Source organism: Merops nubicus, unplaced genomic scaffold, assembly GCF_000691845.1.
Source record: "Merops nubicus isolate BGI_N331 unplaced genomic scaffold, ASM69184v1 scaffold34395, whole genome shotgun sequence".
Taxonomy (NCBI): domain Eukaryota; kingdom Metazoa; phylum Chordata; class Aves; order Coraciiformes; family Meropidae; genus Merops; species Merops nubicus.
The window spans coordinates 2,889-18,433 of NW_008609501.1; the positions used below are offsets into that span (position 1 = coordinate 2,889).

At 56.2% G+C, this 15,545-nt stretch overlaps 1 protein-coding gene across 1 annotated transcript; it reads right to left on the minus strand.

The window, feature by feature from the left end:
• Positions 1–1,446: 1,446 nt before the first annotated feature.
• On the minus strand, positions 1,447–8,696 carry MATN4 (matrilin 4). Its single transcript, XM_008940616.1, has 10 exons — positions 8,624–8,696; positions 6,917–7,486; positions 5,418–5,540; positions 4,880–5,002; positions 4,138–4,260; positions 3,885–4,007; positions 3,031–3,444; positions 2,531–2,683; positions 1,658–1,762; positions 1,447–1,505 (listed from the first exon to the last, which is right to left on the minus strand). Exons 1-10 carry the CDS (start codon positions 8,694–8,696, stop codon positions 1,447–1,449), a joined length of 1,866 nt encoding a protein of 621 aa, XP_008938864.1.
• Between the last annotated feature and the right edge of the window lie 6,849 nt (positions 8,697–15,545).

Consider the following 15,545-nt stretch of genomic DNA (forward strand, 5'->3'; position numbering starts at 1 on the left):
TCTTAATTTCCTGTGTGTTTTTATGGAGCTGCACACAAATCAGGGAAGTCCCAGTTTATATAGGGATTTACAGGGATGACAGGAGCTGCCAGCCGGGATATGCACAGGGCTGATCAGTGGTGCTTCATTTGCTGGCCCAGCAAGCAGATATAATGAGGCTACAGATGGCCCAGCCCGTGGCAGCCAGGACAAGAGCCCTGCTCACAAGGCATCGGACCCTGCTGCTGAACTGGGGAACCTCTACTTCCAGTTTGTGTCAAACGAAACTGTTTTTTTTTTCCTTTTGCTTTCTGATCCTGCAATAATGACTGGAGGACATTCTCCCCCCAGCATGAGGCCACATCCCCAGCGGTGTAAATGGCCCTGCACTACCGACTTGGCACATTTACACCCCCCTAAAGCAGGTGCTGATCTCCCCGTGCTCTGACAGCACAGGCTCCAAAGCGGACACCGGGAAGGGTGACATGGGATCCATGATCCATGCCACACCAGCTCCCTCCGCCTGAGGTCTGTGGCATCCTGGCTTGCCCACAGAGCAAAGTTTTCCCTGGAAGAACTTTTGGAGCCTGAGGATGGGTAGGGGCTTGGAAAGCCAGAGGCCCCCATTCTGATGCCAGCTGCCTCTGTGGCCCCGCAGCCCAGCCAGAAGAAGAGGGACATGTCATACAAATCTTCAGGGTGTTTATTGTCAGGCTAGAAATTCCTGTATATAAAAGAAGTGTTTAAAAATAGCACTGTCCTGCTTTCCAAATGAAATATATATATATACACACAAATGTAAATATTTATAGAAAGAATTATTACCATTTTGCTATGTGATAAGAAAACCAAACAAGATAATGACCGACTCCCAAACACTTCTGCCAAACCAGAGGGCAAGGGGATCTGCTGGTCCCTGGCACCTGCTCTCCCGTGGTGCACACCTGGGCACCCTGCTGGGAGCTGGCAGGGCAGGACACCCCCCGTTCACTGACAGCAGCACCCAGCTCTCCTTGCCCCACCGCTTGGCAGCAGATGCTGAGGCAGCAGAAGCTGTCGGGGTGCGATTGCTGTGGGGTTTTTCTCTCTCAAAGCAGGTTACTGGGGGCTGGGGGGGCTGTGCAGGGGCTGGTTTATCACAGTCACTGGGTGTCACATCTCCTCAGCCAAAGCCCAGCCTGCCCAGGCAGCCATCCCCCCTCATCCCAGACCTGCCAGTTTGGAGGAAGGAGGCAACAGTGGTGGCTGAACAGCGTGGCTTCGCAGCGGGGGTTTTGCTCAAGTTGTTTAGGGTTTTGTTTTTTTAAAAGGATTTTTTTTTTTTTTTAAATACGCTCCACATTCCCCCCGGGGGTTTTGCTATACAAGTACAAACACTGATGCTTTACAATAACCTAGCAATAACAATGCCACGGAGCTCCTGTACGTCCCCGTGCCCCGTCCAAGCACTGCAGCTCTCTGCAAGGATCACTTCTTGTTGGCAAGCTGCTTTTCCAGGTCCTCGAGTCTGGCTGTCATCTGAGCAAGTGAACGTGCTAAGGAAACAGCATGAGCCAGACGGTCTGGTGGGCAAAGGGCTTTTCCCCTTGAAGGAGCCTAAAATTTTCCCCCACTCCCACTTATCCATCCCTCCTTCCCCCCTGCACCCAGCAAGCCCAGGCATCACCCCAAAGGATATTTTTCTCAGTCAGGCTCTGCAGGATGGCCACGGTGTTTGTCTGGAACTCCACCAGCACCTCGCACTCGCAGGGGCTGCGGGTCTCCATCACCCCTTTGCCTTCCTCTGTGACCAGGGGGGTTGGGTGCAGTCAGAGCCACAGCCCCTCGGTCTCCAGCTCTGCCCTGCTCCCGCACAGCACGAGTCCCTTGTCCCCACAGCCACCCACTGGGGCCAGACCTGAGCCTCGGGGCTCTCCCCAGCATTCTCTCCTCTTTTTATAGCCCCAGGCCTTTTCACCAGGCTGCATCCCTGTGAGCCCAGTGAGCTCACCACCAGGCATCTCATGGAGCTGCCATGTACGTGGTCACAGTGTCCCAAGGACGGTTAGTGCTGAGCTGTGCTTCGCCTTCAAGCTGGGGTGGCAGGGAGGGCTGCTCACCCCACACCTGCAGCCCCACAGGGGTCCCAAGGGCACTGCGACTCCCCAGGGCAGGCAGACCTCAGAGTAACCCATCATGGTCCTCCTGCACCCAAGCACCAACAGAAGTGCAGGTGTGGACAAGGAGGAAGACCACGCAGAGCTGGGGTGGCATCCCTCAAATCAGGGTGAGACCTCAGCCTCTCCAGGTTTGCCTCCAGTACCATGGCACTGGAGTGGATGTTCATACACCACCTCTTTTACATGAAACCATCCAGCTCCACCTGCTTCTCTCCCAAATGCCTCCCTGAAACCCACCTCTATACCTACAGAAGCCTGATGAGATCCAGAGACACCCTAGGCTCACAGTAGCCCAGCTCTGCCCCGGGGCATGAGACACGGGGTGTCAGACACACAAACCACCCCCGTGGGGAGAGAAGGGCTCCCTCCAGCTCAGGGCTGGGGGCACACACCTGGACAGATGTTCAGCTTGAAGTTCTCCACGAGGTGGGTCATGGTGGTGAAGTCTGCCGAGTAGGAGAAGTGCTGCTCCACAGGCTCGGAGGCGATCGCTCTCAGCTCCTCTTCCACGGCCTTGCCGACCCCCACGGCGAACATGACGATGCCTGCGTGGCACGGACAGGTCCCGAGCACTGCGCTGGCCACCACGCACCAAGCAGGCCCAGGCCCAGAGGCAGTGAAGCCAAGCATGCAGGATTTCCCCTGGGCTTCCCAAGTACACGGCAGGAATTTGGGAAGGACAGGCAGGAGCGCGGCAGCACTGCCACGGTGCAGGGTGTTGCCCGAAGGATGCTGCTCAGAGCACCCTGTGACCACAGCACTGCCCCTGCAGACCCCACCAATGCAGCACCCCAAGGCCAGAAACCACAGCCTCCCCCAGAGCCAGCCACCCCGAGGAACCATCCCGGGATGCCCAAAGCACTGCCATTTGGGGTTCCCCAGACCTCCCCACCTGACTCCTTCGCTCTCCTGGCCCATTCGGAGATGTCATCCTGGGAGCGTCCATCTGTGAAGACGAGCCCAATTCTGGGCACGTTGTGGGAGAGAGGCCTGGCGCCTTCCAGCTCAGAGAAGCTGTGCTCCACCATGTGCTTGAGGGCGAGGCCTGTCATGGTGCCTTTCTCCATGTACTCCACCTCCATCACCGCCTTCTTGATCTCGTCCGCGCTGTGGTACTTGTTGAGGGGGAACTCGGTGCGGACGCGGCTGGAGTACTGCACCAGCCCCACCCGCGTGCCCTGGGGGGACACCTCCAGCAGGTCCACGATGCGGTTCACAAACTGCTTCACCAGCTCGAAGTTTTGGGGCCGCACGCTCTTGGAGCCATCAATGACCATCACCAGGTCGACGTGCCCGGCCCCGCACTCTGTGGGCACAGGGGGAAGGTGAGAAGGGACCAGCCTGGCCAGGGGCACCGCTGGGGTAAAGGTGCCCAAGCCTGAGGGAGAGATGCTGGGCTTCAGGACACCACATGGACCCCCTGGTTCTGCAGCTGGCGTGAGGCTGAGAAGTGGGGCAAAAATGTCCAGGTCCCAGCCCCAAAACCTCCATTGCCTCCCCAGAATGCCCCAGACTTTCATCTTTTCTAGGTCTCCCTTTTCCTCCATCTTTCCTCAAAGCTCCTGTATCATCTTCTGGGCCATCTCTCTGAGGACATGAGCCCACATCCATCCCCAGCAGCAGCCAGGGTTCTCCCCCAAGCCAAGTCAGCTCTCCGAACCCCTTCCATCCCAGCTCAGACAAAGCCCCACTCAGACCCCAGAGCCTGGATGAGGAGGATGCCACGAGCCGTGTCCCAGTACTCACTGGAGCACGCCTTGCCATCAGCCTGGAGCTGCTGGCCCTCGGGGCACACGCAGCGGTAGGAGCCCTCCATGCTCACGCACTTGAACTCGCAGCCGTGATCCACCCCGTTGCAGAGGTCGGTGGCTGGAAGACAAGCCAAGGGCAGGGGGTTATCCCTGTCCAGGGGGGTGGTCCAGGAACAGCCCTTTCCCTGGGGACCGGGCAGGACACAAAGGGACCTGCCGTCGAGTGCAGCTGGGGCGCTGGGACGTACCCCAGCAGGACCTGGCGTCGGGCTGCAGCGTGAAGCCGCGGTGGCAGCGGCAGTAGTGCCCGTTGGGGATGCTCACACACTCGTGCTGGCAGCTGTGGTTTCCAAAGCTGCAGTAATCGATCACTGGTGAGAGAAGGAGAGGGTGGGCAGAAAGGGAAAGATACAAGAATAATCAAATACTGCACCCAGGTCTGGTGTCCCCACCGTAAGAGGGACATAGATCTGTTGGAACGAGTCCAGAGGAGGCCACAAGGTTGATCCATGGTCTGGAGCATCGCTGCCATGAGGATAGGCTGAGGGCACTGGGACTGTTCAGCCTGGAGAAGAGAAGACTCCAGGGGATCTTATAACTGCTTTCCAATACCTGCAGGGAACCTACAGAAAGGCTGGAGAGGGACTTGTCAAAAGAGTGTCCAGCTATAGGACAAGGGGAAATGGTTTTAGACTGAAGAAGAGTAGGTTTAGGCTGGACCATAGGAAGAAGTTCTTCAGTACAAGGGTGGTGAGACTCTGGACTAGGTTGCCCAGAGAGGTTGTGGATGTCCCTTCCCTGGAGGTGTTCAAGGCCAGGCTGAATGAGACCTTCAGCAACCTGGTCTAGTTGAGAGGCTAGGAAGGCTGGATTAGATGATCTCTAGGGGCCCTTCCAACCTAAGCCACTCTATGATCTTGATGACTGAGAGAAGGACATGGAGAGTGAGAAGCAAATGAGGAAGTGACAGGAAGGGAGACGGCCACTTACTAGAGCAGCTCCTCTTGTCGTGGTTGAGCTGGTAGCCCGCGCGGCAGCGGCAGGAGTAGGACCCGCGGGCGCTGACGCAGTGGTGCTGGCAGCCGTGCCTCCCGTCTGCACAGGCATCGACGGCTGCGGGGGAACAGCACATCTCTCACCTCCTGCCCCGGGGCAGCCCAGCAGGGACTGCTCCGGGCCTCCGAGGAAGCTCCCGGCACCACGAGACAAGGAGGAAAAGTCCCACGTGGGGGCCAGACCACCTAACACAGCTTTGCACTCAACGTGCAGGACCCAAACACCGAGCAGGGTGGTGGCTGGTACCCACTGCCCACAGCTCCCTCGGTTGTGCCCACAGAAGCCCCAGGTGTCCCATCCCAGCTCGCTGACCAGGATTTAGCCAGTGCCATTACAGACCCGGCAGGCTGCATGCCCAGTGAAGGGAGCACCCAGGCTGCTGCTGGCAGGCTGGATCCTCTGCTGCTTTTCAGCTTGCCTCCATGAGTCCCAGCTCTCCCCAAGAGTTAGGATGAAAAGAAAGGGTTTTTACGGGAACAGGTCTTTCCATCCGCGTTGAGCCTGTAGCCCGGGTTGCACTCGCAGTAGAAGGAGCCGGGGGTGCTGACGCAGCTTTGCTGGCAGCCGTGCTCCTGCTCCAGGCACATGTTCACCCCTGCAAGACAGAACAGGTGTCAGTGGCCCACGGGCAACCTGGATGTGCAGGGACCACAGCTCCAGTATGTGCCCTGTCCCTGCAGCCAAAGCCACCGGGATGACCCACACAGCCCCAGCCCTTCCAGCCCCTGATTTCCAGTGCACAGACACGGGTGCTGCACGGGGCAGGTTTCTGAACCACCTCAGCTTTCTAATCTACCCAAGCACTACATTAATACTCGATATTAATTGATACTGTCAGTAGCTTGAGCTGAGTAAGCAAAAGCTTGAGCTCAGCCAGAAACGTGCTGAAGGAGCCAGCTCTGTGTGGCCATGCTGTCAGGAGCCTGCAGAGCTGGCCAGGAAGCAGGCACCAGGGCAGGAAGGTAATGGACAGGGTGTTGTGAGCAAAGGCATTTGGCACAGGAGCACATCATGGCCTGGGGGGGACAATATCTGGTCAGCCTTGGTCCCCCACCCCAGGAAGCAGGGACTCACCCCAGCACTAACACAGCCCTGCAGGCACGAGCCCCTGGCTAGGAAACGCTGTCCGAAAGAGGCTGGCAGCTGCCTCCTGCCCTTCCACAGGAGACCATGAGCCAGGGCTTCCCAGCCCGCTGCAGTACCAGGTCTCTGGCAAAGCCCACCAGCACAGGAGGGGACAGAGAGGGCCCAGTCTGTGAGCCCTTGACCGGTACCAGCACGGTCACAGTGTGAAGCAGCCTCCTGGCTCCCGGCTGGCCCCTCCAGAGCAGCACCACATGGCCAGGGGCTTATTAAACACAAACGTGTGTGCAGCAGATGCTGTCCACCTGTCTGCATAGGAGGAGACCCTGCCAGAGCCACATCGAAATGTGTACTGGGCTCTGGGACATGTCACACCCAGGGACACCAGCTCCACGTTTCCTGCTCTGTAATATTCCCATCACTGCTGCTATGAGGCTTGGAGAACAGCTACCAGGTGTGGGTGACGAAAAGTGCTTGCCTGCAATGGTTTCCAAGCACTCCTGATCTCACCCCGGCAGTGGAAAGGTGAGGAAGAGGAAGAGTGAGGAAGAGGAAAGATGAAGGAAAAGGCAAGATGAAGGAAGAGGAAGGGTGAGGAAGAAGAAAGGTGAGGGAGAAGAGTGAAGGAAAAGTGAGGAAGAAGAAAGGTGATGAAAGGAAAGATGAAGAAGAGGAAAGATGAGGAAAAGGAAAGGTGGAGGAAGAGGAAAGGTGGAGGAATAGGAAAGGCCTCCTGTCCTTGCATCCTACCAGGGAGGTTGCTTCCCTGTACATGTTTCTCCTAACCAGGGCAGCCACCCCAAACGCCCCTCTGAAGGTCATCTAGCCTAGGTGTGAAGCAGGCACCAGGGCCACCCTTGCCGTTTGGCAGCCACGGCTCTCACCCACCGCAGAGCTTGCTCTGGAACTGCTTCCCGAACTGCTGGATGAGCTCGAAGGACTCCACCAGGAAGACGTGCTCCTCCAGCGGCGGCGAGGCCATGGCCCGCAGCGAGTTCATGTCCGCCCGCTGGATGCCCACGGCGTAGATCTCGATGCCGGCGCTGCGGGCCTGGGTGGCCACCTCGGTGACGCGGTCCTGGGGCCGCCCGTCCGTCACGACGATGGCGATGCGGGGGATCTTCTTGTGCGGAGGCCGCGCGCCCTCCTGCGTGGTGAAGGCCACGTTCATGGCGTACTGGATGGCCAGCCCCGTCATGGTGCCCTGGGCCAGCGGGACGATGCTGTTGATGGCCTTCTCCATGTCCGCCCGCGTGAAGAACGTCTTGAGGGAGAAGATGTTCTGCACTTGGCTGGAGTACTGGATCACCCCGACCCGCGTGGCGTTGGGGCCCACGTCCAGGTTGCCGATGATGTCCATCATGAACCGCCGCATGATCTCGAACTCGAAGGGGCGCACGCTGCGGGAGCTGTCGATCACAAACACGATGTCCAGGGGACCTGTCCTGCACTTCAGGGCTGGAAGGGGACAAAGAGAGGGTCCAGCTCCACAGCCGCCCACAGGGAGCAGGGCTGGGAGTGGAGACATCCCCGCTGGGTGACTTGAGGGGTGCTCAGTGGGGGATGGAGAGGGCAGGTCTAGGCAGCCCCCACAGACCAGCACCTTCCCGCTGCCAAATAAACCTCCAGAGGGTGCCAGCAGAGCGCGAGCAGGGACGACAGGCTGGGGAGACTTGTCCTGGTTGTGGGGCTGTGGGGAAGAGGCAGCGTCCCCTCCTCCCTAACACTGTCCCTGCAGCCAGACCCAGCTCCAGCTCCCTGTATTTCCACAGCTGCCAGTCTCTGCCTGAAACCAGGGCTTGTGCTGTTGGGGATTTTTTTGTGTTTCTTTGTTTTTTTCAAGAGTAGAAAAAGAGACAGTGAAAAGCACAGCTCAGGGCACGCACACGGCGGGGATCGAGCCAAAGAGCCTCTCTTGGACATATGGGTGCTACTTCCAGTGCAAACCAGGAGAGTGTTTAGCAAGTGAAATGCCAATGAACATATTTTGCTTGGCTTGTGTATTCCCAAGCCTGGGAGAGTTTGGCCCTAACAGTAAGCAAACACTTTGAGTCCCCTTGGGATGATGCCAGACCTGGGTTGTCATCTCAACTGTGCAAAGGTCTCCGAGACACACCCGGCTCCTTTCTCCATTTGGTGCCTTCACTGCTTTTTAAACTGGAACAGATTTAGCCCACTCTGCCCTGGGAGGAGAGAGGCTGGTGCCCCTGGGTCGGCCTTGTCCTCCCCCTCAGGAGACCCATGCAAGGAAGGGGTACCTCTCATCTCTGTGCCCCCTCCCAAGGTGGGAGCCCATGAGCAGGAGGGTGACAAGCCCTGAGCTGAGCTGAGCTGAGCTGTGCCAAGGGTGACGATGTGCCCAGAGCAAGTGGCACCAGCTCCATCATGTTGGGGCCAGGCTGGGGCTCCCGCTCCCTGGGCAGCACTGGGAAGTTTGGGTCCCATGCCTGGGGGGGATCCTCCATCCTCTTGCATCCAAAGAAGAGGCAACAGGTCCCTCCCAACCTCAGCCAGCAAGCTGTCCTTGGAGGGCTTCACTGCCCTTGCACACCCGCTTCTCTCTCCTCCAGGCAATCCCCACCAGCCAGGACTCACCTGCAGGTTTTGGTCTGGCTTCCAGCATTGTCAAGAGAAACAGGAGGAGAGGAGCAACAGGCAGGAGCTTCATCATGGCTCTGCAAGACCACACGGCTCCAGGGCTCGGGGGACTCTCTGCAAGGAGAAGATGATGTGCAGTCAGTGCTGAGGGTGGGCTGAGCCGCGGGGCCTTGCTCACCTGCAGTGGGTGTCCCCAGGCAGTGCCACAAACCCTGGGCAGCAGCAGTTCTGACAAATCTTTCCCCAGACTTCTCTGAGCCCATGTGGGACGTTTCCCATGTGAGGACTGGCAGTCTCAGCACAGCTAAATTTCATTAAAGCAGCAGCGATCTGCCAAAGGGTCTGATTTTCTGCTCTGGGTGGAGCTGGCCATCGGACAAGCCTTATTTTCACTTGCAGAGCAGGCAGATGGGATATTCAGCCAAATGCTTCCTCACTGGCGGTGCAGCTGCTCCCCGCAGCCAGCAGAAGGTGGGAAGCCTGCACGCGGGGACACACAGCCAGCCCTCCTGCCACACAGGAAGAGAAGCCCCCAGATGAAACACCAGCACAGACAAGACCTTCTCAGAAGTCTCTCAAAGTCACTGGCAAAGACCATTTTCCAAGAAGCTCCATAAATATATCCTCTGCCTTTTCCCAAACTCCCTTTGGCGAGAGGTGAGCAGAAGCCTCTGCAGGCACAAGGTGTGTGGGTGCCTGTGCCTGTGTGAACTTGCACCCACTCCCCTGGGCAGGGTGCTGGGTCCAGCACCACCAGCCTGCTGCTCTCCTCCTTTACACCACCCCAGGAGACCCCACTGCTATGTCACCAGTGCTCTGCAGCTCTCCCCATCCTGCTGGCTTTTTCTCTTCACCCTGACAGTTCTGTCATGCATTTGAGGTGGGATAGCTGGGGGAAATGATATTTATACTGGTTTACCCAGAACCTCAGTTTGCCACTTGCTTTTCCTTGCCCTTGCCTGGATCCTGCAGGGACATGGGTTTATTTATTTGGTTTATTTTTCGTCCAGCTCTGGTTGGAAACCCAAGGTGCTGGGGGGGAAATGCCACAGTTCATGTGGCTTCCCCTGGGAGACGTGCAGTGCTATGACTGGGCACAGATACTGGAAGGGTGCTTTTGAAAAAAAGCACACAGAAATTCATTTTATCGGCAGCTATCAGCTGGTATTTATTTAACCCCAGGAGGTCTCAGTTGTAATTCATCACCAGGGGTGCCACTTAATTGCTCAGCGGCTACGTGCAGCCCTGAGCCTCATGTATTTGATAGCAGGGATGCTGATAATAGGTTTCACAGCTGCATCTTAAAACTGTTTGCAGATTCAGTGTTCGCACCTGAAAAATGATATTGAAGAATTAGAAGGATAGAAAAGGGCTACAAGTGAAAACTGGGATGCAGAACACCAGTCTCAAAGCGAGGGAGCTGTGCTTTTCCCGGGCAGTGTGTGCAGCCCAGCCAGCCCCGGATGCGGGGGCTCCGCAGCAGCATTTGGGAGCCCCTGCAGGGCCCTGTGCCGGAGGGGCAGTGGGATTGCTGCAGGCAGTGGGGCCGAGGGGAGGCTGCAGCCCAGCAGGCGTTCTCTAGGAAGCTGTGGGGCTAAGGCGAGCATCACTTTGTGGCCAGGAGTGCTTGGGTGCCTGTGGCCCCTCACACGAGCACCACGTGCAAGCGGAGGAGCAAACAGCCCCTCCTATGCCAGCTTTGTTTCCCATTTATTTAGCAGATACTTTCTCCAGCAATGCTTTCTGGGGAGAGAAAGCACTCCCTAACCACTAAATATTCTGGGGCCAGCTATGCCACCTATAACGTTTCTGGAGCTCTCTGCTCTCCAAGCCTCCCTGCAATGGCAGGCTGGCATGCAGCCGGCGTCTCGCAGCATCCAGAGAGCTTCAAAGCCAGCCCAGAGAGAGGAATGAGCGCTCGGGCCAGGAACCAAGGAGGAGAAAACCAGTTCATGACTGATCTATTTTTAACAGCATCCCAGCTCTGGACGAAGACTTGGCACTCCCCACAGCTGGAGGGGCTGATGCTGCCTGGACAGGGCAGGGCACGGTGGCTCAGCGAGGCATCCAGCACCAGTCCTGGCAACAGAGACCCAGGCTGGGACAGTGCCCTGGTCCCCAGCTTGATATAACACCCAATCCTGCCCCAGCAGCAAGGCTGATGAGGATGGAGAAGCAAAGGTGGTGGGACAGATGCCCCCAGGCATCTCTCCCACCATCCCACACTGGGAAACTTTGCTGCTGCCCACTGTCCTCACTCCCCGGGGGCTCGCAGCCCCGTGGAGGGGTCCCCCTGACACCAAGGGCTCCCACAGCCCCCTGAGCCTCCCACTAACGTGCAGGAGCAGGAGGGAGATGGGTGGGAAGCGACCGGCTGGCAGGCAGGTGCTGAGAGGCAAGGCAAACACGGCGCCGGCTGCAGCGCCAGGGACCTTGAGATAACGCTGAGCTATAAAGGGAAAGAAGGTCCAGGCAGGGCGAGCTCGGCTGACTGGGCTGGCTCAGCTGAACCCCACGGTGGCTGAGACCACAGGGACACTTGGACCATCTCCTGACCTCCCTGAGCAACGCGAGGGGAAAGCCAGGCATCGCTCGTCCCTGCCGAAGGAGATGCTCAGCACGTGGCACAAAGCGGGTGACCGAGGTTAGAGCCACACGTAAGGACAGAAGGTGGGCGATGACCACAGCCTCCTCCCGGCTCTCCTCCTGATCTCAGGCAAGGAGCACATGGAGATGAATCCCCAGAGGCAGGCAGGTAAGGCAGCGTGCCTTTCCCAGGCACCTCGCGTGGGCACTGCAGGGGCAGCTCTGCCTCCCGGGCGCTCGCAGCCCTCCCCGCTCCGCCACTTGTCCGTCTGCTCTCCCTGCCAAGTGCTGAGTCTCGGGGAAAACAGCCGCTCGGGTTTCAGCTTGGCCTCCTTGGCAGCTCTCTCCTGGCTACAGGTCAACAGAAAGGCTCTGAAAATTCCCCTTCTTTGGACCTGAGCACATCTTCTCTTGGGCAAACCTGAAGGACAGGGAGCAGGGTGAGGGATGCAGCCAGATCCCTGCCCTCCTCATTGCTACAGGGGTGGGGGATTTATATATTGAATTGCAGAGGGGATGAAGCAGATGGAGAAAGAAGGGGTGAAAGGCTCAGGAGGTGATGGTGCATTCACAGCCCAGGAAAAGCCCTGGCTGTAGTGTCATGAGGAGGAAAGGAGGTTGTGGACCATAACTACGGAGTCATGAGCCAAGTCTCAGGTACAACCACATCTCATACGTTTGGTCACATCAGCCTTTAGCTGAGATTTCCCTTTACAGCAAAACCCACATGACCCCAGGTGCCTGCCTGGGCTTGGCAGACCTGCGACACATTGTGGGAACAGCAGCAGCAGCTCTGCCCTGGCACCAGACCCCATGAGAAGCCAGGACAAGGGATTTCCATGCATGGCAAGGATTGGGGAACAGCCGGGAGCCTCTGACCAAGTTACCCAACACGAGCAAAGCCGGAGGGCTGTGCCCGTGTCGGGGAGGAGGCACACACAGCACGCCTGGGCATGCATGGCTGGGGTGCACGGCACTGATGCCACATGTGCTACCAGCTAATTGCACACATTTCTGTGCTGGAAACATTGGCCAATGGTAGAGCACCTCTGGACATGATGTTCCTGAGACTCCCCATCCTCACCTGCCTCTCCCCGTACCTTGCTGTGTTCTGCGGGACTTTACTTTGTGGACACCCAAACAGGCAGTTGGGACAGACCAGAATTCAACTCCCATTTCAGTGTTATTTGATTAAAGTGTTAAAAAAAACACAAAACAAAAACAAAACCAGAACAGGCTCAGGAGCCTGAGCATAGATTCTTTATGTTCAGGACACCAGAGTCCTGCCAGAACAACCACAGAAAGACAGCAAGAGCTGGCCTCAGGCTAGAGGATGGGGAGACAAATATTCATGTCCTCATGTCCATGCCTGAGAGGAAGGCTGTCCAAAAAGTATACATGGCACCAAGACAGGATGACTGAAGCATGTCTTGCCCCAGACACAGGGAGACAAGGAAGCAACCAGAGCTACTTGGAGTGATGCATAGAACCTACATCAACCTGGAGGCCTCTCTCAATGTCAGATTTTACTGTGGAAACCCTGATGGACCACTGACATGTTGTCCATGTATCTGAAAGACCCTCAAGCCACATGAACAGCTTGGAGCTGGATCCACCCGCTCCTGGAGGGTTGTCCAAAGGTTGGTTTCTCCTAGCAGAATCCACAATCTTGAGGTGCTCACTACCTGCAGGCTCTCAGGAGCATTTTAGAGGCAGCACTGACCTTGCTCTCCATCACAGCTCCAGCATCTCAGCTGGGTGACAAATTGTAAGTCCCATGAGCGAAGACAGCAAAGCACTTTTCAGAGCAAGGAAGAGTCCAGGAGAACAGCCATGTTGAGATCAGGGAAATGACGTGAATTTCCAACCCCAAAGGTTTTTTCCCTGTTATTAAGGACTGATACGAATCAAGGTCCTTGGTTCTTCCCAAATACACGTGTGGGAGAACAACAGCAGACTCTCTCCAGGACATTGCAGTACTCTCTGGTTACAACACTGTGGCAGCTTTACTGGGCCAAGTGCCACCTGGAAGGACACGTTGTCTGAAAAACACAAGGCTGTATTTCTCCAACAGCACATCATGGCTCCAAACCAAACAGGAGCAAATCGGCAGGGGAGCTGTAACAGGAAAACCTTGCTGCATGCAGAAGGAGCAGCTCCTTCCCTCCCCTTGCTCCCCTAAAAAGCCAATTTCCCATTTTATGGGGCCCACTCCTGTGCTAGCTAGGAATGGCATATTCACAGGGAGGGCAGGAGGAAGACAGGTTTCTTGTCCAGGTCCATTTGAAAGCTGAGTGACAAATGACTTGACATGACAGCTCGCAGACTTATCAGACAAGTCCCGACTGGATTATACTGTTAGATGACATTTGAAGTCCCCCTGGGAGGGAAATGCTGGGTGTAGTAATGGACTGAGCAACCCCTTTAAGATAGATGTTCTCCGTGACAGCACATGGGGTCCTTCTGTGCCACCAATCTGTCTCTAAAAGACCTCCCAGTGCTTTGCAGCTCAGCTAGGAGGAAAGCAGGAAAGCCCCTTGCCCAGCCAGCCCCTGCACTGGCTCACACGGTACCTGGGCTGCTGTGGCAACAGCTGGCAAGAATAAATGCCACATTCACATGCAAATCAAACATGGCCTTTTGGAGTGTGTGTTAAAGATCTAGCCATGGTCAGCCAGTTCCCTGTGTTCAACAAATCATGTCAAGAGATGGCTCCTATTTCAGGACTGCTGGTGGCATTTCTCTGTTCCTCTCTGCCCCACTCAAGACATTGGGCTGCACTTGTCCCCTGAGCTGCAAGACAGGCACACTCAGCCCTGCTCCTAACTGGTATTTGAAGGACAACTTGGAATACTTTTAGCTTTTGATAAAGAGTGATCAGCAGTGGAAAGACACACCTTACTGAGTTTCTCTAAAAAGCCAATGTTTTTCCACAAACGGGTCCCTGGAGGACAGCTGAACTGGGCCAAGACACTCAACTTTGGAAGGTCTGGGCCATCCAGAAGCTGAGGCAGCAGTCCATTGCCTAAGTTCTTGTTCTGGGAGGAAGGTGTTGGAGAGCATGTTTTCTTTCCCCAGAAATATGCACGTTCAACCATAAAGGAATGAGAAATGTCTCAGAGCAGCTCCTGGGCTGGTGCAGTTTGTCAGCTGAGCTCCTGATGCAGCAGAGCTGGTATCTAAGGAAAGAGACTGATAGTCACTAGCAGGACGAGTCTCCCAAATCTGCTGGGACCAATATCCCCAGCTGACCTCCAGTAAGTTACACTGCCCCAACAACCACAGCGAGCGCCTGCTATTTCAGCCCCGCAATCATACATTCATTGCCTGACCTCCTTCTCTAAATCTTTATATCATATTTCTCACTCTGGAGACGTGACTCAATGTGTTGGCATAAGGAAACCTGCCAGGAGGATATTCTTGAGCCTCTCCCCTCTATCCTACCCATCCTGCTATGTGTTTAATTGAAATAGCAGAGAGCGAGGAGCGTTTGGCGGCTGCGGAAAAGCACGTGGAGATGTTCTGGCCTTCCTCATGACACAAAAGCGAGCTGGTTATTTGTCTAGATACTTCTCACAAGGAGAAGCCCAAAGGGAGCGCAGGAAACTGCTCCCACACAAATTCACAGCTGCCACATCTCTCTGACAGCGGGGCAGCAGGAAAACTACTGTTCCAGGACCAGGATGCTGTCACCTCCGCAGGAGATGCAGCAGAGAAGAACTTCCACCACCACTGCAATGGCATATGACCTCACTTGTGTCCACACCAAAGAGCAGGTGGCTTGGGGACCCTTGTGCCTCAGCATCATCCAGTCCTTGTCAGCACACACGGAAGCTGTGTGGAAACCTCCTGCAACACCACTCCAGAAACTCAAAGCAGCATTTGAGGCCATGGCTGAGGACCACTTGACCTCAACCTCTATGTGAGATTAGCCATTTCAGGTCAACCTTGTGAGCAACTAGTTGAAATCATCTAATTTTGCTGCATTTACCAAGTTCTTGCCAAAAGTACCTATGAGGACTATGCTTCCAGTCTGAGGCTGCTTCACTGAGGCTTTCAGGCTTCACGAGGCTCTCCAAGGAGAGTCCAACGGCACAGCATGAGAAAGCAGAGACCAGCAGTGTCAAAGCCACTTGCTCAAGACTGAGGGAAGCCTATGGCAGGGCCAGGACCTAGGCTGGCCCTCCCACCTGCATCCTGGGATGAGGGCACAGACCCAGCCGGGTGAAACAAGAGCACTTCAGACTGACAAGGGAATCCTCAGACATGCTTTAGGGAACGTGGGCATGGGGCAGCCACTCTCAGCCCATCATCTGCCTCAACAGCTTGACAC

What these genes read in the sequence shown, in the direction of transcription:
- MATN4 (XM_008940616.1), bottom strand. Translation starts at nt 8,696, where the DNA reads ATGAAGCTCCTGCCTGTTGCTCCTCTCCTCCTGTTTCTCTTGACAATG. An exon ending in GTTCCAGAGCAAGCTCTGCG is followed by an intron (nt 5,541 to 6,916) that starts GTGGGTGAGAGC and finishes TCTGTCTTGCAG; the next exon opens with GGGTGAACATGTGCCTGGAG. An exon ending in CGACGCCAGGTCCTGCTGGG is followed by an intron (nt 4,008 to 4,137) that starts GTACGTCCCAGC and finishes CTTGTCTTCCAG; the next exon opens with CCACCGACCTCTGCAACGGG.